The 24,843-nt window shown below is 41.0% G+C and overlaps 1 protein-coding gene across 2 annotated transcripts in view; it reads right to left on the bottom strand.

The window, feature by feature from the left end:
• Window positions 1-24,051, bottom strand: part of pias1b (protein inhibitor of activated STAT, 1b) — a 45,755-nt gene extending 21,704 nt beyond the window's left edge. The window contains exon 1 of one of the 2 annotated variants that reach the window (XM_069190574.1): window positions 23,976-24,051. Coding sequence is in view for 1 of the 2 variants with exons in the window: in XM_069190573.1 (XP_069046674.1) it covers window positions 18,393-18,416 (24 nt within the window). In the remaining variant the exon portion in view is untranslated. Of the gene's footprint in view, window positions 1-18,392; window positions 18,435-23,975 lie in introns of those variants that run through there. The other variant, XM_069190573.1, reaches the window with a different exon arrangement.
• Between the last annotated feature and the right edge of the window lie 792 nt (window positions 24,052-24,843).

Here is a 24,843-nt window from a genome sequence, read left to right as displayed (position 1 = left end):
AGACCCTGGCCTAAACCAACATGTGCAGCTTCAGAGGCACCCGTAACCACTGTCATGCAAGAATGAACGTAGTACTTGCCGAATCTAATGATTCAGTACTGCTAGGACTAAATGAATTTCTCGTTTCACTTTCTTCTTATGGATTTAGCATATTCATTAGTTTCACAGTTCTGTCATGTTTAACTGCACAGCTTGCCTTGTTTGTTACTTAAATACATGCGTGACAACCACACAGCAAAGACAAGTGCAGTTTTAAAACAAAAAAATATAGAGGGGATTTGCAATATAACTACTTCTATTACACTATTTTATCTGTTGCAGGTAATATACTATATGAATCATTACACCTTGACGCTTTAATCAAGGTTTATTTTCGTTGATAAATTATTGTAATTGAGCCTGAAGTGCAGAAAATGGCCAGAACTTGAGATGCGAAGTTTTAAATCATCATTCTTAGTGGCAGACAATATGGAAATACTCACCTAGAAACTTGTGTTACTATGAAACAAGCTACAGATTCCATTCCAGTGCTCCACTAAGTCAGGCACCGATGTTGGGAGTACGCTGGGGTAGCATTGTAAAAAGGGTAGGATACAGCATGATACAAAAAGAGGTAGATATACGCACATCTGAATTAATTTCAAGATTCTAGCCTTCAGGGTGACGGGGAAACTGCAGTCTGCCCCAGCAAGCAATGGGCACAAGGCTGGATACACCCCGAATGGAAAGCCAGTCCAGCCAGAGTATACACAGGCACAACACAAACTCACAACTAAGACCAATTTTTTTTCCAGGAGCTAAATTACGAGTATGTCTTTAGACTATGGGAAGAAACCAGAGGACCCTGAGGAAACCCACGTAAACACGAGGTGAACGTGCAAACACCGCGCAGATAGCGCCACAAGCCCAGAATTGAACCAACCAACGATGTGCGGGTCAGCGGGTTGTTTTTTTTTACCCGTACCCACCTGCGGTTGTGAGAAACGAACCCGCACCTGCCCGACAAGATCTAAAAAAGTTTTTTAACCCAAGCGCTCCCGACCCATGGCTAAACCTGTACTCACCCGTGCATCACTAGAACCTAGGTCCCCAATGAGGCAGAAGCACTGCCATGCCCTCCTTTATTTAACAACAATATATATATATATTTAAAAATCATACAAACTGATTATATCCTATATATCAATCACAAATAATCAAGCATAAAAACCTTTCTGAACCCCACAAACTCATAAGGGGCAGAGACTCTCATACTCTTGTCCTGCCAGGGGATGTGCGGGTTCAACATCCAGCCCCATCACCCTGCGCCCACGACAGAACCGGTTTCCATGAGAGCATTTGAAAACATTTACAACCCGGAGCTCGATGTGCGGCTCTAGAGAAAACGAAAATGAAATTAAATTTAAAAGAAGGCTGAAATGAAACAAAAGACTGATTGACACGCAGGCCTCAGGGGCGCTGAACTGTGAACCGGAGTCCAGAAGGAAGTCAGGGAATGTCAAGGGGGTGGCGAGAGGTGCTGTGTTTGGGTCAATGGGCACATCTGTGCATCCGAGCACAAGGGCAGCGGCACAAGGGCAGGCTACCAAAGCAGGTCTCAGCTTGTTCAGCACAATAGACACAGTTCAGTCACAGTCCTTCACACAGTAGGATCAGACGGCTATGCTTTTTTTGTCCATTTCAGGATTTACAAGATACAGGCTCTTGTACTGGTGAGGCAAAAAATACAGCACATTAAACACTTGTAGCATGCCAACACAAAATTTACTCAAAATGAATAACTAGGCCATAGAGTGCATGCGTTAGTCAAAGAAACTGACATGGACCAAATAACTACGCAGCTGAGGTTTAAGAGTATATGTTTCTTTCCATATTAACTCTACGAGAGCAGACGTGTGATAAAAAAACATGACCTTTCGTGCCTTACGATTCAAGATTTGAAAAGCCTTGTGGTAATGGCTGCACCACCTACATTTGGTTTCCACTAAACGGGAACTAGTACTTCTGGGGAACAAGGAGTGGGGGTTGGGTAAGGGTTAGTTAGAGCTGGAAACCACTGAGCTCCCAAAACAAACAAAATTCACAACAGTTCCAGTGAAAACAAAATGCAGCAGACTGGAGCTCCCAGGAGAGACGGCTCACATTTCTCACAGTCTGGGAGGAGGAGGCCAGGCCTCTGTCACTCCTGTACTTCCCAAAAGTCAGACATCGCAGCACAGAGGTCCAGCACCTGTAAGACTGCTCTTCTGCATCCTCTCCCACAACTACATTATAGTGAGATTCCCTCTCTGTGTTATCATTTTTAATCCCTTAATAATTATCATAGGTAATGCCACCATACATTTTGTAAGGTTATTATTTTTCTTTTGTGATGCTTACATTTTCATATTAACAAGATCTCAAAATAATAAGGACACACCCAGTTATTAAAACCTTGATACATTAGGTTGATGTTAGGAAACATTTTAAGCACAAACCTGTACACGTGGAAAAATATTTTATACTGACTAGCCTGGTATTATTTTACACTCTTCTCTGATTTCGTAACAGGAAGTTTGTGGGCTAATTTGAAAAGCACATATCAGTCATATCATAAGGAAAAGGTGTCAAATGAAATTCTAGCTGGTAGATCTTTTTCCCTTCCACACTACAGCAATTCCCTGTCACTACCTGCATCAGCAGCAATCGGTATTAATGAACTGTTCCTTGAGGAAACCCCCTACAGTGTCACTCTGGAAACAAGCCCACTGCAGCCTGGGTCTGCTGCTGCCCCCCACTTTCCACCATTTCTACCAAAACACAGGAAAGACTGACTCTTGCAGTGTCTGCATTTATCTTCATTTCACAACCGGTTCCCTGGCACTGTGCTTTCAAAGCAAGAACAACAGTAAGAAAATAAAGGAAAAGAAAACCACCCAAGTTTTTTTTAATTTATACAGCAAACAGTTTCATATGACACAGGCTGTCTGTGCTTCAAGCAAGTTTATAGTCACGCCTCTCATCTGAGGCTCCCATAGAGAAATGGAATCCTCTGTTGGAACTACTATTCCTGTATCAGTCACAACACAGACAGCCTGCAAATACCAGGGCATAACCTTTGCTCTATCACAAATCCAGTTCATACAGAAGTTACCTTGTAGATTTTTAACAACACTTTGTTTGATTCTTATGAGCTCTATAAAAAAAAAGGGCAGCATGCATGATGTAAAGCACCCATGAAGAGAGTCACATGACATTGTTATCCTTTGCCATTGCTTGTCAGATCTTAAAAAGTACTTTCCTATTTCTGGCATAACTGCTCAACAACAACAACAAAAATCAGCAGAGTTTGGAAAGCAGCCAGCTGCTCAAGAAAGGGTTGCTGGCTATGTCGTGGCAGCAAGATCGATCTCAGCAGCTTCTCAAACCATAATGTTAAAGGCCCTGCCAATGTGGGGCTTATAGGCAGAACTGACTGTTTCACTCCAGCCCTGTACAATCCACTTCCACCAAGAGAAAAAACAAGGTTAAAATACTCAGAAAGAACCGAAGTTTGCTTATGTGGCACTTATTTCAATACTGATAAACCAGAATAACAACCAATACATGTTTTTACAGGGTAAAAATTTGACAAAGCAGGGTATTCTAAGGATCAACGTATGCAGAATGAACTACGCAGCACCAGGGTTGCATCTTCCCCTATTTTATCCGTCACAAAAATTGATGTAGAACATAACTGCTGTGACTGACTATCAACTTGAATTCTATAACAAAACCATGTGCTGCGTTTCACATTTTCCCCCACACATCAGCCATTAGTATTGTGTATGTTGGGACTCAACCATCAAAATTAAACATCACAAATCTGTCACTACACAGCAGGAGACAACAATGTGAGCTACTCCACAAGAGTAACAATCTAACTATTCAAATAACGGAAGATATAGATGTTAAAGCCCAACTTTCTTTATTTTCCTAATGCTATTTTGACATGTAGAGCTTCACAAAATTATTTGATCCTTGGGGTTGGGCTCAGCGTGTCTGATAGTGAGGGAGAGCTTAACTTTGCTGTTTCTGTGAACTGCTGTTGGAGTCAGACTATTCCAAACATGCAATCAAGAGAAAGTTATTTTAATTAAAAACAGTTTTGCACCTGAAAACATGAGCTGTTTACCACGCTATGTAAAGCTGTTTCTTTCAGAAGCTCTAAGTCACAGAAAACAAAGCAATGAATATATTGTGAAAATATATTTTCACAAATCACAATCAAACTCATAGGACTCGGACAAAAAACGTTACCCCAATTTTCCCCATCCTCAAGGGTTCTTGCCTTCTACCACAAAACTCCATGTTTTCTACATCCAGCTATGTTTCTAACCGTTTTCACAACGGTGAACAATAGTATTTTCCCAGGTAACTTCAGAGGCTTAACACTATATTTACTCTTAATTACATGTTGTATTCCACTTCTCTGCGATATCGGAAAAGGTATTTGTACAGTAATATGAACAGTGTATTATATTCTCCGTTAGTTGTATTATTGTAAGATGCTGTACAGAGTTCGGCTTTGTTCACCGTATTAAACAAAAAATGTTCACAAAAAGCATTATATAAATCTCTGTACAAAGGGACCTGCAAGAAAACTGATAATACATCCAACAGCTCACTCTGGACTGCAAGAAGATAGGCACTCTACCTATTCCTTATAGAAATCTCACCATGACCACTGGGTTTGGCAATCCTCAATTTAACTCTTCATTACTGGTACTACCCTGCCTCCAGTTCGCAGCTCTGAGTCACAGAATACTTCATCTCGCTGACCTCCATGGACTACTTTTTCTTGATGAGAGTCTAAACTGTAACAATGTTTCCCCAAATGATTCTACCACCAGTGAGTCAGTTACTTGTGCCTGTATTCAACAAAAATAACTTCTCAGTTGAAAAAGGATGTAGGACATAAGGGACACACAATTTATCACTTTCTGTTGACCCCTCCAAAAAAATAAAAAATAAAGCACAAAATAAGCTGCAGGACAGGAGATGTAAAATAAAACAAAATTCAATACAAATAAGCTATTTCAGCACAATGTCTTGCACCAGGAATTACAGTTGTAACATGGATGTAACAAAATTGACACAGACTCACAGGTAACCTGTCCACAATCCAGGAAGTGACTTTTTAATGTCACGTTTTCCTATAATCTGCATTACCAAATGCTGGGAGACAAGCTCAATACTGATCACCTACAGTACTATTCATGGATGCAATGCAATGGATCATTAACAGGATCCCTCCCTAATCACATAAGATAATCGTTTCCTCCTGACATATTATAGCCCCTCAATATCCAGCCTGATCTGCCTGACTGAAGTGGAAAACAAGATCAAGAAAGAAAAGGACAACTTCAAAACTACATGGCTTCCTCAGTTGTTGCGCTAGGCAGAAAAAAGAGATGGAGCACCTTGTACACAGAAATGTAATCCATTTTGGGTTTTATGAACTCCTTGACCTTGTAAAAATAGCACAATCAAAAAACAAAAAACACAAATTTTAAACTTGAAATTAATGTCTGTGCAAATATAATTTACAGCAAGATAAACAAGCTTGTGTAATATCGATCACATGAAATCAGCTCTTAACGAGTTTAAAGATTCTAAAAACGTTAAATGGATCAAACTTGGATGCTGCACTAAAAATTGTTGTTATTTTTCCTACTGAGATAACAAATGGGGCTGTGTTCAAACTACTTCACAGAACACAGAGAAGTACCCAGGACAAACTGCTCCACTTTGCCTTGTGTGCCAACCTGTTGTACCTCACACATACAGCACCTGTTCAGAAGGATCACACAGCCTTGCTTATCAGCCTGTAGCCACACACTGCAGCTTTACAAACAGGGAAAAGGAGAAGTAAATACATCCCCATGCTGGTGAGGAGCTTCTACATGTTTCACTCCATGAGCCTAAACAGAGAGACAGGAATGCACACAGCACACCAATTGCTTGGGTCCAGTAATCAGGCTCTTGTTAAGCTAGTCCAGCCACAGGTCCTGGATGAGAGAGGAGATGAAGGAGGAGTCTCTCTGGCACACACTCAAGCTATCAAAGATCTTTTCAACATACTTCCAGAAATGTTTGTGAAATTAATATCTCCACCAGTGATGGCTGAATTCATGAATAACCCCAAAAAGATCAATCTGAAACTATAAAACCCTTAGTTATAAAAACATCCTGTTTAACTGTGGTATGATGTGCGAAATTATGAACAGAACGCCAGTAAAACATTAAAATAAGAAGCACTGACATAGGATTTATTAGTTGTACAAAACTATACTAAACACTAAACTTTGAGCATCATGCAGTCTCACAAATATATTCACATGCATGGCTACTCTTTTTAATATGGAGGAGATTCCACACTAGGAATATAACTTGCATCCAGCAGCTTATTTCTAGCTGGTACTCTATCACTGGTAAAAACATTAACCTTAAAATGTTTACTATGACAAGGAAAAAAAAAGCACTCACAGAAAGACTTGGACACAAGCTTTTTTTCTAAGGTACTGACCCAGAGCTGGGCAGCTATTCTGCATGCCAGAATATTAAAACAATGTCTTAGCAGTTATACACTGCAAAAGAACAATATCAACCCATCACAGGCCGACACATAAATAATATACAATTCAATTAACAACTGGAAAATGTATAGTGTTGCACACAGTGCTGTACATCAAAATACCAAAATAATTTTGTGGAAGATTACAACATCTAAATCACTTCCATGTTAATTAACTTTCCAGAAATCTCCTATGAACAGTCCTATTTAAAAGGTTATCGAAATGATCAAATTAAAAATCAGCTAGGTTCTGATGCTGAGAACTATGAAGTCTGCGTTATCACCTTGTCACTAGAGTGTAGATAGACAAGGGGATGGAATGACTAGTGCCAATGCTCCTTCACTCTGCTGATCACACAGTGTGTACAAGTGCAGGAAGGGGTAATCCTTTAAGGACAGGCTCAAGAGAGAAGTGACTATAATGCTACACACATACCTACTTGAACTTGCACATCCCACTTTTAATAAAACAAATACAGCAACATACTTTTAATTGACTTTATCAAATCACAGCTCCCCCTTAACTGCTTTACTATGAGTCATGTCACTATGGGAACTGCATAACACAAGCCAGCTGTGCTGCAGTTATACCTTCTTATTCACTGACCAAGTAGCGCATAAAAAGACAACAGCCTGATGATCGCCAAGAGTGTAGTCTCCAAACACAAACCGAAAGTGTGAAACCTGTGGGCCCAGGAACTCCCATTTGCACCAAAAAAAAATCAATGTTGCAATCAAGAAACTTCCTCTGCTGAACAAAACCATGCAAAACCTATATGCAAATCAAGGACTGATAAGCTAAATTGCTTCATGAACCTAAATGTTGATTAACTTAACTTCATGAATTTGCCACAGAACACACAACACTAAAAAAAGCATAGACATTCAGATATCAGAAGTGCATCAGATCCACATATCAAAACATCCCTCAAACCTCTGTGATTAAAAAGTTAGGAATAGGCAATATGCTCTTTATTCTTCCCATCATGCAATTCCCTCCCTATTTAGAATATCATGTCTTAACGCCCCGGGCCAATTTAAACACTCATTGTGAATGAAGTAATAAAAATGCCTGGGCCAGTGCAAGGACACCTCTCACTTGCTGGCTTAAACAAGCCTTGAAAAAAAAATGTTGTAGGATGGCTCTATGATAGGGGCAGGAGCCAACATTCAGCAAGAGCGTTTCACTGAAACATTCAAAAATGTTGGTACCCTGCTTTGTTGATTTTATTAACAAGTAACAGCTGTCAAAAACTTCATCGGGAAAGATTGCCAGGGCATTATGTATAACATTACAGAGATTTTCTGACCGTGTGTATTTCAATCTGTCCGGTCAGCCATTAGGCTTCAGCATGTGGGAGCCTGTAGACAGTGGCTTTGTGTTTTATAGGAAATATCATTCCCAGGGAGGTAGCACAGTAACACAGTGATTAGCATAGCTGTCTCTCAGCGCTAACACCTTGGGTTCTGTCTGCATAGAGTTTGTATGTATACCCCATGTTCTCATGGGTTTCCCCAAGACACTCCTGATGCCTCCAACAGTCTAAAGACACATTGGCTTCTTGGAAAACTGGCCCTGGTGTAAGTGTGTCTGCCTTGCCATTGACTAGAGTCCTGTCCAGGGTGTATCCAGCCCTATGCACATTGCTAGCCGGGAAAGGCTCAGCTGCCACCCTAAACTGGATGAAGCGGTTAGAAATGGGTGAAAAGATCATTCATTGCCAGGGTCAGGACCACAAAGACTTCCCTGGGAGTCACATGCACAGCTCTTTCACAGGCCATTCATCCATTGGCTATTCACTCATTAGTAGGCTCAGACGGAGATCATTGGGATAGCCCAATTGGAGTCAATGCTTTCTTTTTGCATACTTTTTAGGGACACACTCCTATAAAGATCTCTCACCTCTACATCTTTGGAAAGAATTTACTGTGTATACATTTTATATGGGTTACATATTTAGATGGTTAAATAGGTCAGCAAATTACATTGTTTAGAAATTGCTGTTACCGCCTACAACAAAAAAGGTAGCATAAATCAGATACTGCTAAGGCCAATGTATATTTATTGAAAGAAACGTTAATGTACCTTATTCATTGCTGAAAGGGGGGGAAACATTTTTATCTTAGATATCACAGAAATTAGAAATTTAACTAAGGAAATCCCATAGGACCATATTTTGCAGATGTTTACATTACAAGCAGAAACAGTTATATAGTTTATATTAGGCATGAGTGATTTCCTGTTCATTAGCTATAGGCTATCAACTGTGGACCACATCTAAACATTACATGATCATAGTTTCCTCCTTAATCAGCATAGAAACATGGTTACCGTGCTTTAAAATTCTTGTACTAGGTTATAACTGCATTCCATAGAATTCTATAAGGTAGAACAATGGGAACCCTTAAGAGTATCTGAGCAAACTGTCTCCTTATTTTGTCCCAATAGCTGAAGATCAGGATGGTCAAACAAGTGTAGTAATTTCTAAGTAGGACCTAACTAATAGCAGTTAAATCATCAACCTTCACACTGAAAGAGTCATATGCAAAGGCCACCATGGGACGGAAGAGAAAGAACACACAAGAAAAGGGTAGATGGTAGTAGAGAAGAAAAAGAAGCAATTAGCACTGTTCCGCCTTCAAAAACCAGAAATGCAGACCAGGTTAATTGATCACGGACTTTAAGGGGCTGTTGTTTTATCTTTATGGAGATGCTGATTTCCTGTTTGTGGTATCCAGTAGGCCAAAGAAAATCTGTCATAACGTACCCAGTAATATATTATTTTAAACATGGAAATACATTCCCATTAATTAGCATCCTATTAAGAGAACCATTTAGGCCTGATTAGCTTTTATTGTTTAAGACAAGAGCTCCCTATTTACCTTTACACTATTTAGTGCCTCAGCTGCCGGGTTGAGTTTAGTGTTCTCATTTCTGTGGATGGCTTACAATGCTGTTAATATTTGTACATACCTATGAAATGTTGAGTATTATTGCAAATTACTTTTAAGAGTAAAAGCTTGGTTATTACAAATCACCATAACCGTTTATACTTGAGAATCCTATTACCAAGCACAATGAAATGGGAATGTGAATAACCAAAGAATAGGTTGTCAGGCAACATAATTGCAAACTGAATCAGGTAATAAAAGCATACCTGTATTTGATTCACACCCCTATTTTGTTATTACTCATATTCTTAATTTTTAGATATAGAGTGGTTATAAAGTCTTCACACCCTTATTGAAATTGCAGGTTTTTGTGATGAAAAGCCAGAAATCAAGATAAATCATGTCAGACATTTTTCCATCTTTAATGTAACCTTGCAACCAACAAAATTCAAGAGAAAAACAAATAAATAAATTAGGAAAATTAATTTAAATTAAAAAACCTCCAATCCCCTGGTCGCATAAGTGTGCACCCCCCATAACTAATACTTTGTGGAAGCACCTTTTGCATTTATTACAGCAGTAAGTCTTTGTGAATAAGTCTCTATCAACTTTGTATACCTGGACTTTGCAATTTTATCCCACTCTTCCTTGCAAAAAAGTTCAAGCTCCTTCAAAGCTTGCCAGGGGATCTCCTGTGCAGAGCCCTCTTTAGGTCATTCCACAGGTTTTCTATGGGATTGAGGTCTGGGCTCTGACTGGGTCATTCCAAGACTTTGATCTTCCTTTTCTGAAGCCATTCATTGGTTGACTTGAATGTGTGCTTTGGGTCATTATCATGTTGTAAGGTGAAATTCCTCTTCATCTTCAGCTTTCCGACAGAGGCGAGCAGGTTTTGAGCCAAAATATCTTGATATTTATAGCTAGTCATTATCCTGTCTATCTTGACTAGAGCCCTTGTCCCAGCTGGAGAAAAGCAGCCCCAAAGCATGATGCTGCCACCACCATGCTTCACAGTAGGTATGGTGTTCTTTGGATGATGAGCTGTGTTGTCTTTGCGCCAAACATATCTTTTAGAATTAAGGACAAAAAGTTCAACCTTTGTCTCATCAGACCATAAGACATTTTTCCACATGGTTTGGGGTGATTGAACGAATTGTTTTGCAAAATTTAGACAGGCTTGGATGTTCTTTTTTGTGAGAAATGGCTTCCATCTTGCCACCCCATATCCCAGACATGTGCAGAATACGGGTGATTGTTGTCACATGCACGGTACCTGCCAGAAATTCCTGCAGCTCCTTTAATGTTGCTGTAGGCCTCTTGGTAGCCACAACGATAAGTTTTCTCCTTGTCCTGTCATCAACTTTGGAGGGTCATCCTGATCTTGGCAATGTCCCTGTGGTGCCACATTTTCTCCACTTATTGATGATAGTCTTCACAGTGCTCCATGGTACATCCAATGCCTTTATATTCTTTTATACCCCTCTCCTGATCTGTACCTTTCAACAATAAGATCACGTAGATGTTTTGTCAGCTCCTTGCGAACCATGGCTATCCCACTAGGATGCAACCACGAAAGACTCAAGGAAATCCTACAGGAACAGCTGATTTTTATATTTGGTTAATCAGAATCACTTCCATTGATGGCAGGTGTATTCTACTTACCTTTGGACATGATTTTGAATGCGACTGGTTAACTCTGAACACAGCTACAGCCCCCATTGTAAAAGTGTGTGCACACTTATGCATCGAGGGTGTTGTAAGTTTTTTCATTTTGTTGGTTGCAAGGCCACATTAAAGATGCTTTATTTTGATTTCTGGCTTTACATCACAAAAACCTGCAATTTTAATAAGGGTGTGTAGACTTTTGACATCCCAAGTAGTTAAATAGAACTGAAATCAAAATTCTTGCACATCCAAGGAAAATCATTAAACGGAACAGCACAGCCAATTGGAAAGCTGGAAATTGATCAGAGGATGGTGCGTGCTATAGTGCGGCAGATGAGGCTTTGCTGTTGCATGTCACATGCACCAAACTATCTCCGTGTGCTCTTGGTTATTAGGAGAAATGCCTGCAACTACGTAGTTAACCGATAGTACACTTCAGCATAACTCCATCTGACATTACTGGCCTAAGTTTCTGGGCAAGCTCAGTCTTTCACTCACGATGCTGCCTAAAGCATGGAGAACATGATCAAAGGTCATCCTGCACCTTGAATTTCATTAATAAAGCACTGGTTAATAAAGAAGGCAATGCAAATCCAGCAATCACACAAGGCTTTATAGTTGCATACAAACATTTCCCTGCTTTTACTTATTTTTATAGGTTTTTATATATGCCAAGGCTTTAAAAAAAATCAAAAAAGTAATGGACTGTAATGACTTAACTCATTAAAAATTGACTGTAAAACAGAAAGCACTTTATAATATAATGGGGGGAAAAAATCCATGCTACCAGCCTCACCTTTTCTTCAAATGTTCCCGATGCTTTTTATTGAGCAACATTTGCAAAATACACTCCTCCCTTATCAACTATTCTACACAACTGCTAGATTGGCCCTGGCGCCCTCCTGCCTAGGCTATTGCAACTCTTTCTCAAAAGACATCCCTGCCAATGCCATCTGCCCAATGTAGCTCACCCAGAATGGTGCATTTTCTCGTGCTACTCTATTATTCCTGTCCTTCTCCCAGCTCCCTAATCAGAAAACATCTGAGTCAAAACCCTACTTCGCACTTAGTTGTCTGAATGACTGCTGGGGTTCAGTCTTTTACTTCCTACACCGCCTCCTCCTCTTTCTGCTCTCCTCCCACTTCCAGAGCCCTCCATTCTCGACTCTCACAAGCAGGGGTGGAATGAACCTACACATATCAGGGTGCACAATTCCCGAGCACTGTTTGGCACCTGATCAAGACTCATACAGCACCTGTGACCCTTCAGCTCTCAACTACTTCCTTCTAGTCACATGTTATTGCACTAATGTTTTTATTTCACAGACTGTGAAATTGCTGAAGTACTCACAGTAAACATATCTAAGGTAACAACCCATTACTGCACAAAACCACACTTCTTGTATTAGTCTCATTGTCATTTTCCTCATTGTACCAGGACAATTGTTCTTTGTACTTAAACTGACTTGCCAATTTCCAAGGCTCTATTCTACATCACCCAGGATTAGGACATCTGTTTAGTAAATTCTCTTCATATCTAGAAACTAGTTGTAGATCCTGACCTCCCTTACTTGAACTTCAAAGAGTAAGGACTAAAATAACACTCGGAAGACCATAACACCCCCAAACCAAGAGATAAGAGTCAGCATATACAAGAGGTATTAATGAACTGATCCCAAGCTAAATAACCCCATATCAGCTTATGACAAAGCTCTTCCGGCAGTCTTTTTTTCCATTGATCAAAGCTGGACAATAATTGACCGTGGCAATCCAGAACTGCTGGCCTGAAGAGGTTGCTGTCTCCTTATGGTGTCTGTGTAATATCGCCAATGAAGAACGCTTCTGTTTATAGAGGGCTGGGGAGTGACAGGAGAAAAGACGAGGCAGAAGGTCAAAATGCTTACTGTCTGTCTTATCTACACATCCACCCTAAGCAGTACAGCCAGCTGATAAGCTCGCATCTCGATGTCCTCACCAACACTGCGATAAATATAGGCTTCAGCTTCTACTCATGGGACTGTGGGGAACAAGGAACTTAGGCTTGTCTTCCATCTTCAAAACCTAAAGCATTATCACCCTTTTCTTTTAAAATAACACTGAACAACTGTACCAAATGTATAAAAATCCAGACATAAGTAATAATTACAGAAATGGACTTTAAACAATTCAAAGACCTTTGAGATGGTTGTCTGTGAATGCAGAGGAGTACTGTGTTATTTAAAGATTAACCCAATCTCCATCTGTGCAATTACCTGAGCGACTTAATTGTGCAGACATTTAATCACACAGGAAACAGCCACAGGCTCTGAATATTACTCATTATATCAAAGGTGATGATTATTGGAAGGACTGAACTAAAGAAACTATGACAAACAATAGAGAAAAGAACTACAGCACATCATGCCACAATTCTTGATAGTATTAACCAAAGTGTATTTGAACACACTATTCAGCAGTAAATCTACATTGTTGAAAGAAAAAAAAAAACAAAATTATGTCTTTAGTTCTAGTCTAGTATTGTTTAATACAGGGTCTTGTGAGTAGTAAATAACTGTTAAATGATTCCGATGTAATTGGGATATTTTTGTAAAATAACCTGTACTTCTCCTGCACTCGTAGAGAACCTTCCCCTGGACAGAAAGAAACAGCATGCCATGCTTCACCCAAAACTAACAGCTTTGGGCATGTGAACAAGATAGATCTCTAAATGAATAACTCTGCAAGCTTACACACACATCACCTCTTTTCTTCTCAATAAAAGAGAAGAGCAAATAAAAACAGGAGACCACTACCTTCATTTTTGGCAAAGTGTTTATAAATTTACTTCTGAATTATTTGAAATCACTTCTGCATAATGGAGAGGGTTTATGGGGGAAGAAACTCAGGGTTACAAACAAGTTAAAGTATATGCTATTAATACTGTAGATAAATCTTCTTAAGAGAGATTTTTCAGTACACCAGCGTGGCACAGACTAGTCTACCAAAGTACCACATTGCATACAGCCTCTGTGTTACGTGTTTTTCTAGGTTTGGATTTCAAAAGAAAAAGCACTTGCAACTCACCTGAAAGTTGCAAATTCTGCTCCTGTTGGGAATGTACCAACTAAATCTGCAACATTACAGGATACGCATCAACAAATACCACTTACCCTAGACATACACAAATATTTGTTGCCATTACAGTAACAAGGTCTGTGCACCAAAAAACAGTACAAGAGACTTCAGAATAATGGACAACCACCTCTTTCACAACAACCCTGAAAGCCAGGAAAAGACACCAAAAAAAGTAAACTGGAAAACCCCTTCATGGACACACTGTTGCTCTTCTAAGACGGCTAGCAATAAACATAGAAGACAACTCTGAAGACATTAAAAATTCCAGATTAAACTGAATCATATAGATGTATTGAAATGCACAACCATTAATTTATAATATTTTTTTCTTACGTTATTAGACAAAGTAAATACTCTACTACAGAAACAGACAAACTGGAAGCTTTTAGCTCTGGTTCATATTGACCTCAGTTCATCTGTGACCTGTTGCTTCTTCACACAGAACAAAGACATGAAACAATGAATTTTCAATATGTTAGGATTAATACATCAGTGTTTTTAACTGCAGTCAAAAGAAAATTCAGGCCTATGTAGAAAGCACAGTCCAATAAGCAGGGATGCAGAAACAGATTGGGCCCTTCTGTCTTTAAGCGACTTCCCATTTTCTCCAAATGCATTTTATTTTTTAAAAAGCATTTCTTCCAAACTACACATAAATTAATTAATTAAACATTCCACACTAATGCTTGTTGTTCCAGGTATTAGAGCCTTTCTGGTTACATTTTCAACATTTTCCAAATATTGTTCAATTTTTCCAATTGTATCCCCATTCTAGTACAGTAGCTAGTGGCTGAGCACACATACAAAGTGGGACCCGACCCACAGATAAATGAGAACATACACGGTCCTTTAAATTCACGAGAACGCCCAAAATAGATCGAGTGGGTTGCTCGATGCCTGTGCTTCAATGCTCGGTCAGTAAGATCTGCCCACTCACAGTCGGCACAGGAGCCAGGAATCTACCCACTCTGTGGGGGCCGTGGGCACTGCCTGTCACACCTTCACCGCAGGCTCGGACAGTACCCCCTCCTCATCACCCCTTTCACACGGGTCCGACAGCCGTATGACACTGCCATGTAGCTGCTGCACTGTTTCCTGTGAGAGCGCTGCTGTGATTTCTACCTTGCTGATAAGCACCCTTAATGCATTAAATCCATAAATCAAGTATTCCTTTGTATAAAAATGCAAAATTATTTTGGGTTACTTCTTTAAAGAGTGGAAAAATGCATCCATGTGAAGATAACGTATAGACTACAAAAATAAAATACCTATGGATCCACCATAGTAAAAATTACTACAAGGTCATACAAAGTCAAACTAAAGAACAGATTTTTTACCATGTACTTTGGAGAAAGAAATGGCTGACAAGAAATAGAAAAATATTACTCACACTTCCATGTTTTAATGTTTTTTGTCTCCTAATCGGAGCCAAAATATCTAACAAATTCATTTTCACTTGTTTCACTAGCCACAATAACCTAAAAACTTACAGCAAAAATAATTCAATGCACAAACTTTGTTCTATAATTTTAACATCTCCTACAAGTTAAAAGTTAAGAAACAACTTGGAAACAAGTTAAGAGTCCAAATAGTTTCCCAAGATTTTAAATCAAGCGTGACTCCAGAACTCCGAGGTCCCAAGATCAAGTTGAGCCCAACTCACTGTCCAGTGTAATCAAGTCACAACTAAGTACCGCGCTCTGAAGCCCCAGGTCAAGTCTGAATTTAAAACAAAATGTTGAATTGGAACCTCATCCAAGAGTGCAAGACACCACTGGGTATACAGAGTTGCTGGGAGTCAGAGGAAAGGGCACAGAATCACACCTGCTCCTGGGTAGCTACAGCAAGGGGATCAAGAGACCCTACTATTCTCATAATACAATTGCTCCCCACCAAGAGCAAGACATTTCTCCTCAATGGACAATTTCTTCAACACTGGCTCAAAAATCCAACTTCATAAGAAACTTGACAAATTGATTTTAAAAACAGTATTTTACCAAAAACATCTGTTTAAATGAAAATGAAAGCTCCTCCAGACAAGAAATGATATGCCGTTACTAGAACAGTTCACCTCTGAAAAGAACAATGACCTTTCAAAGCCACAGGGCCGCCTGACAGAGTCCGAGATCCAGTCACTCCACCGCTTCACTTCCTTCCTCAGAGAGCACCGACCTGAGCAAACGCTGTACCGCCACAGCTACACAGATACAGAGCACACCACTGCTGTTCTACCCGTGACCGATAGAAACAGATTGCATGCAGATCCAACTCCGTTTTGCCAGAAAACCACATGGGCCCCAAACTGATCAGTCTCCTAAATGAGTCAGCTGCATATCCTTGATCAATTCATTCGATAAGTCATTATTAAGATCAATAACAGTCCTTTAGGGGTCAGGTGTCACTTCCTACAAGATTACTTCCACCATCGCTTAGCCAAAGGTCCAACCTTCGGTCACACTTAAAAACAGCAAGAGTTTTTATATTGTGAATTAATTTTCCAAAAAGTGATGAAGGTACATTACAGGCATCCAGTTTTGCTACTCCCATCAAAGCGTTGTCTATAAATAAAAAGCACAGATTCCCCCACATGTTAAAAACACACACAAGAATACGAGTCTGAAAAACGCACTGCATCTTTAACTTGCCATGTCGGGATGCATCAATGAACTTCTCCTCTGGAGGTATTACCTATCCCCTCGGCTTTATCGCTGTCCACAGACTTGAACACAAACATTACTGTGTCAGGCGAGAGACAACTATCACAGCTTCTGTTGTAGGTTCCTCGGTTCTCTCTCCACCATCCCAGCAGCTCTAGGCTGTAGGTGAGGAGCTGGAGATACACATGCGCTTTCGCCTGCTACTCTCGTTTCCACTGTGCCGGTCTCAACTCTACACTCTCACTCCAGCGTGCTTGATGGTCATCCGATTCAAACATGCGGAACATCAGGTTAAAACATAGCTTAATAAAATTACACTAACGCTAGCTATGTTTACAACCGGCGAATTCAAATATTTGAATGCATCAGTGCAGTCAACTATTACAAATCCAAGAAAATGCTGGATTAAAAAAAATGATTATAGGATTATATTTACAAAGAAAACGTGGATTCGATTTCTGCTTTCGCTTATTATTTTGATGCACATTTGCTCTAAGGGAAACTTTTTAACAAAGGGATATATTCGTATCAAACTTTCCATGCAGCAATGCACCAGCTGGTGAGATGAAGTTTTTCACGGCGAGCCACGATACGGAATGAGCTGCTTCATTCACGGTATCTAGTAAAAACCAACATAAAAAACTTGAACGAGACACACAGCTAACATCGCCAATATCGGTGTGCACAAAGCGCAGAGAACCACTCATTACGAACTCCAGCTCCTACTATCACACACCAGGCAGAGGAGCAGTCGAGAGTCTTCAAAGTACAGCATCTTTTGTTTTCATTTCGCCTGAAAGCAGCTCAAGGAGTGAGCGGATGTTGAGTTATTCCGAGAGTCTCCTTTTCTTTCGGACAGGAAAAAAAAAAACCGCTACGACTAACCGAGCATCGAGAAACACTGGAGCACTGCTAACACCCAGCGATAAAGCCTGGGACAGACAGCGATCGCCTCACCCCTCCCCGATCGAACCACTTCCAGGCTGCGGTGCGAAGCCCCGAACAACGGGTCCGGCGGCTGGACTCGAGAAAACAGCACCGCTCCATCATCGTTTCAGCACACCGTACCTGACAGGACGACAACACGGCGGCGCCAGCCCTCTTTGCCCCGCTATTGTTGGCGATGCAGCGCTCACCTGCGCACGGGCAGCAGGACTCCGCAGGCGGGGAGCTCACTCTGCCAAGCTGCCAACTTTAATTACCTCGGAAAATACCACAGACCTATGGGACTCGGAATCTTCAAAGGCAGAACTGTGGCTACAAAACACAGCAGTCTGAACATCAACAATAACATGTTCTCGAGCATCGCGCAGAACTACAACTGAACTTCGAGTTCTGCAACATTTACACTAACGAATACTCCCCTAAGCGCCTTCTCTGTGAATTAATACACAACAGAGTGTCCTTCTATGGGCTTAATAACAAGAATTAACCGATTATATCAAATGTGATTTAAAGCTGCGCCTTACCTTCAGTTCCGCACTCTCCGCCATCTTGTAACTCTTGGCGCAGGCGTGATCAACCCCCGGCACGTGGGACGGACGTAAGGCACGCTGACGTCCTCACGCAAAGTTTTTTTAAATCTTGGCGCCTTTTCTCCCCAGCGCGTGGCTGCTCAGGGCCGGCTGTGCAACTCGAAGCTCTTTGCAGCCAGCATGAACAATGTAAGCCATACTGGGCCGTAATTATGACAATAAATAAGATTCTCATATGTTGAAGTCGTGGAACTGTCTTGTGTCTCCAGAAAATAAACACATATTTATATAAAACTGTCCTTCTGAGCAAAGATTTAATATGTCCCACTGCTTTCCTAGAGTTTGAGTAATTTCATATATACAGCCAATGAAAGAGATAAACAGCTGAAATGTTCCATTCCAGCCACTGGAATACACTTGGAACACTACAGAATCTTAACACAGCGCTACGGGGTTGTGTAGGGCACAGACACATGTAAATCAATCATCCATTTCCAAAACCCATTTGCCACATTTTAGTAGGCCATATCAACAGTCATATGTGACACTGCTCATTTGACAAAGAACGGTACGCTGAAATCCATTTGAAATGTATGCAAAACTGCACCCACAATTTTTCTGCTTTATGGAGAGTCTTCCCTAGATCCCCAACACACGTTTGCTCATACATACAAAGCAGACATGCCCAATGCATGGAGGAATGTGGCACGACAGGCAAGGCAGACCTCATGGCCTCCTCTATAACCTTTCTGAAGGTGAAAACCAACAGATTATCTTTTTTTTTCTAGTAAGCTACTGTATATGCACCTCTCTACACCTACAGTACAAACCGAACTCTCAGGTTCCTCTTTGAGAGCAAAGATTGTTCATGAATAGATCCAAAAACTCAGCTGCTCAGCTTGTAACTCATTCAAGGCTCGGCGATCACATCTCCCCAATTCTGACACGACTACCTCTACCTCACTGCCTCCCTATTACCCAGCGCATTCAGTTCAAAACTGTACTCTTAGCTTTTCAAGCTCTTCTCACCAAACCCCTGCAATACGTAGCATCTCTCATTACCCCCTGTGTACCCAGCTGGGCTATACGCTCTGCTGAGCCCAACCTTATATTAGAACCCTCTTACAGGTCCGGGCGTCTTCAGGCTCGCTCTTTCACCCACCTTGCTCCTCGGCTCTGGAACTCACTCCCTGCCACTCCGAGAAACGTCAGCTCTTTCACAGTCTTTAAATCTAGACTGAAGACTTCACTGCTTCGTCAGGCTTTTAATCAGCGTCTGCTTCTTCTCCCCTTTCCACGTTTTTTTCTCTCTAACTGCGTTTCGGTTTAATGTTGTTATTATTTTCTCTTTTTCTTCTGTGAATTAAACACGGGCACCACATATACATCCTTTCTAATCTTTATTCCTCGCGGACACTCGACACCCTCTGGTGAATATGTCCCTCTCATCTGGCAAGTGACCCCTGACATGTAAAATATCCACACGACTTGCATTTTCCCTGCCTTTCAGGAAGGTGATAGTGTTGTGAGAATATAAACTTTATCGATTTATGAATTCACCATTTTCAGAAAACAAGAACATGCTGGGGTTTTTTTTTCGTTACAGTGGTTGATAAAGACAACCTGAGATGAAAATGTAGAGTACTATTTCTGATGGCGTGACCAGGAAAGCAGAAACACAATCATCAGATCTGAGGTGTGCAGCTTCTTGAAACCCCTTCTATTCTTCCGAATACTGCAGGAACTGGGAAGGGTTTGTCAAGTACAGGATAATGGAGAGAGCGAAGGACAGAGAGCAAGCCTTGGTTAAGGCATGGCTCCGAAACATTCGCTAAAAAGAAGAGGAGGAAGAGGAGAATGACAGCACAGGGAATTCAGGTTAAGCAGCAGGGGGGTTTCTGGGTCTCTGGCTCCTCTGCTCAGCTGCACTGTGAGCTGTAACGAGTTTCTCCTGCAGAACGATTTCCGTCCTGTCTGGCTGCAGGGGTGCTCAAGAGCTTTATTAGGCCTGGAGACTGAACCAACACAGGGTAGAAATTTGGACATCTTATTAAAAAAAAAAGTCAAGGAACAAAAGTTGAACTGAACTGAAGAGCTTTGAACAGTTCAACGGAAGAACTTCAGATCTTGCTCTACCCCACACACACACACACACACACACACACACACACACACACACACAATATTTCACACTCCTATCACAGTCAGCAGAGACTACGATACCTACAGCACTGGTTTCAGGGGATCATGGGTCGCAGTGGATTATGAAAGTAGGACAGAATCCTGCTTCTCCAATCTCAACACTTACTGCAAGAAAGGAGCAGCTTTGAAGCAGTTTTAACATGCATCTCCTCTGTTTTGCCATGTTTCCTCAGTTTTTTGTAGGACACTATCACAACTTTTGCATGCTTTTAGCACGACTTCAAATGCTACAACTTGCTTGGTTTTTGTAGGAGTTCACTGCAATAGACACACATGCTGGCTGAATTACTGCATTTCATTTCACAGAACACTCTTCTCCGACATGAACAAATACTGCAGGGCACAAGGCTTTAGTGCCGTTTGTGTCCTCGTCAGTGGTGAAACAAGGACCTGTATGTCACATTGAAGTGTTGGGCAAGAACTTCATTGAAGTAAATAATAAATAATCTGTACGCTTCTATAGTGCTTTTCTGGGCACTCCACTCAAAGCACTTAACAGGTAGCGGGGACTCCCCTCCACCTTCACCAGTGTGTAGCCCTCGCCTGCATGATGCAATGGCAGCCATAGTGCACCAGTACGCTCCCCACACACCAGCTCTCAGTGTGGAGGAGAACAGAGTGATAATATTTGGTTTGGCTCTGTACACCAGCACATTGGATTTGAAAGAATGACTATGAGGATAGTCATGAGGATGAGGTAGCCAGTTCAGAGACAGGGATTATTAGAAGGCCAGGGGAAACTTTGTTAAACTCCTACTCTTTAAAAAAAAAAAAAGCCCTGGGACTTTTAATGACCAAAGAGAGCCAGGACCTTGCTTTTACATCTCATCTGAAGGACAATACCTTCTTTATGGTGGAAAAAGTGTCCCTTTCATAAGGTCCCCTTCACTATACTGGGCCAGTAGGATCCACAGAAACCACAGGGTGAGCACCCCCTGCTGGCCCCACTAACACCTCTTCCAGCAGCAACCTTAGTTGTGTGTGTGTGTGTGTCTATTATTTGGATGATTCCTCTCTTCAGAAAAACACAACCTGCCCTTGAATTAAACTGTTCATTTCTTCTGATCTTAAAGTAGATGCTCTCCTTGCTCTCACAAAAACGTTACCACTTGCAGTCAAGAGCTTAAGGACAAGAGTCTCAGAATTAACCAAGAAAGCAGGCAAATGTCTTTCTGCTTAATTTAATTGCAAGAGTATATACAATGTTTGAATAATACTCTCAACATACGGATTCAACTGAAGGTCATGAGATAACCTTCATGTTTTCTGGATATACACATCCATGGATTGTATGTATTAATAAAACAAAGAATAAGAATCCAGCTTTGGAATATTTAAACAGTAGAGACCTTAAATATTTGTGGAAGGGCAGTTTTGGAGCATCTTATATGAAGATGAGGATTATCAGGTCCCCATGAAAGAATTATTCATTTTATCATTAAAGAGAAGGTTCTGGTGTGCCATTGGCCTGAAATACCTACATTTTATTAATTAAACTAAATGGTTAATTGTACATATTCTAATGCACAATTGAAAGCATCTGTTGTGTGTAAAACATCAATTATATGAGGAATATTTTTTACAATCCATAGATAAGGCAAAAAACGTTTGGTACAAATTGAGTTGTAGCAAAGATTGATATTAGAATTATGATTCTAAACATAAGAAATTGTATTTAGAATTATGGTAATACTAACATTTTAAAAAAATAAAAGCTTAAAACGCATTCACAAAGATGCTACTAATGGAATACAGTATTGTATATAAACTCCGTACAGAACGTCTATTTTCTTCCCTTTCATTGCGTTTTGCTGTTTGTCCACCAGATGGAGATCTTGTATTAATCCAGGGAACCCAGCTTAACTGGAGTTGGCATTCTGAGACTGTTGATGTTCACCTACAATGAATACGGTGCTTTTAAGAGCTACTGTGACATTTGTAGCTATACTAAAACATGACGCTGTTGATTCTCTAATGAATTTTGACACGATGATACTGCACAGTAATTTTCGGACTCCTCTGCCGTTTCTGTTCAGCCTTCTCCTACACGCGTGTCTGTTTTCACAGCCATCTTTCCCTTGAATGTTTGCACGACTCTGAGCGGGCTGGGGTGAGTGTGAGGGTCCATCACCTGGTGGAGGGAGACCGGACCTCACGCTCTCTTTCTTAACTGTATTGCGAGGCACGACGGACACTTGCTCATCTCATCCATCACATGGCGAAAATAAATGATGGGGGGGGGGAACGAAGGTCATTTTCTTCTATAGGTTTTTTTTTATTTTATTTATTTTATTTTATCCTTATTGCGTGCTAGTGTGGAAGGGGCATGGACCGGGGATGACGCGGTCTCGGTGGTCTCCCCACTGTTACTACAGCGAGCCAGCCGCGGGGTCAGCTTTGTCCACCTGACATGTCACCCCAAATCGAGGCCGATTGTCGCTTCTTTTTATGTAATTCAACCGGAATACAGGCTTTTAAATAATAATAATACACATATTCCCTCATTCAGCAGGTCGCGCCAGGGGTCTGAAGGAGCACAAGACACCGACCCGCCAGACCCCCTCCGTCAGATAGACTCTTATACTGCTTGGCGTCACGCTCCGCCTCCCTTTCACAAACACACTGGTGGTGCCGGAACACTTTCCACGGGGAGTTTGTGTACTCTCCCGTGTGGCCTCGTGGTGTTTCTCCCACGGTCCAAAGTCCAGTCGTGTCCCGGATAACTGGCTTCACTAAGTGGGCGCTCGTGTTTGTGTCCCGCGACGCACTGTTCCGCCCTGGGCGTATCCAGCCTTGCAAGCGCTTCGAGTGGACACTTAACTTCCGTCAACTGTCATGCCTTTCAGTTTGGAGCGCGTTAAATCTGTCATGGACCTACGTGGCTTTCTGTTCATTCACAAAGAAGCGCACTTCACCAAATAGCCGAAATCAAGTGTAGCGCGGTATTACCGTTTCCAAAACACTTGACAAGATTTCACATTATGGCATCCGAAAAAAGTAAGGATCTAGGGAGTTCCAGTTGTTTAATAAAAAGCGTAGTTTAAGATAGGGGATACGTGTCCAACGTCGGACTCAAATAATTATCTAGAAGGCTGTGATTTAGGTAAACGATGCTCAGGCTAAGCAAAAACCTACTTGTTACGAATGCAAAATCTGATACTTCAATAGAGCGTTAAAAAAATAGAGGTTTAAGTCACGTCATTTAGGTCGTAACCACAAGCCACTGCGAGTGATAGACAACAGGGCTGCTGGGATTTCACCCTGTCCGCGTGTGACGTCATAGAACTCCACAGGTGATCCCGCGCTTCAAAGCAATAATTGCGTCGTCAAATGTCCCACCATAGCGACAAACCGAAGAGTATACTTTTTTTTTACCTGATACAGCGGTGTCACGGGCTATCCAGGACCGGTCAGTGAACAAGCAGATTTACAAGATTGAGATTTACTGTCACAACACCAGCCGTAGGCCAGCAGGGCCTTAAGAAAACACAAGATGTGACACAGCTGGAAGAAAACTAGTTGCTCCGCCTTACAAAACCAATAAACATTGCCGACTAACCTCATACTAATTTCGTCTCCATTACTGGCCTATTTTCAATGAAAAGGACAATTAGGTCGGTCTTTTTTTATGCAGTCTATTTATTCACGTTGAGATCAGCGTCTTTAAACGCGATGTTACAGGGTGATTTGAAAAAAATCCAATCACCCGAACGCTACTTATAAGTGTCGAGCCAACCCACATAATTCAGATGATCTCTTCTCGTTTCCATTTAAAATGATGCGTAATTTGCACAGTTTAGATCTTGACCAAATCAATAAAGCTGACCAGCTAAAGATGCTCGTGGGTTGATTGGTAGCGCATGGTTTATATCCCGCTGTGTTTGGAATAATTCATAAAGAGTTGAGGATTGCGCTAGTTTGCTTAATGTTTTTTATTCATAAAGGAAGATCAACAGAATCTAATAATTTGAATTAATTAAGACGTTTTATTTTGAGAGAATTTAGTATAATTATGTATTATGCAACATCACATCGTAATATAATTAGATGCCTCTTATAAACGTTAATTGCGGTTAACGGAATTGTGTCAGAACCTGTCTGCCCAGTTTAAAGTGAACGAGCAGTCCCAGGACCGTACATAGACACTGACCGGCAGTCTGGCGTCACTCCCAAGGCGCCTCCTTCTGGACAAATTGAAAGCTGCGCGACAGAAATAAACTATTTCCTCTATTTTTTTCTACGC

Source organism: Lepisosteus oculatus, chromosome 5 (assembly GCF_040954835.1).
Source record: "Lepisosteus oculatus isolate fLepOcu1 chromosome 5, fLepOcu1.hap2, whole genome shotgun sequence".
Taxonomy (NCBI): domain Eukaryota; kingdom Metazoa; phylum Chordata; class Actinopteri; order Semionotiformes; family Lepisosteidae; genus Lepisosteus; species Lepisosteus oculatus.
This window is presented reverse-complemented; position numbering and strand designations above follow the sequence as displayed.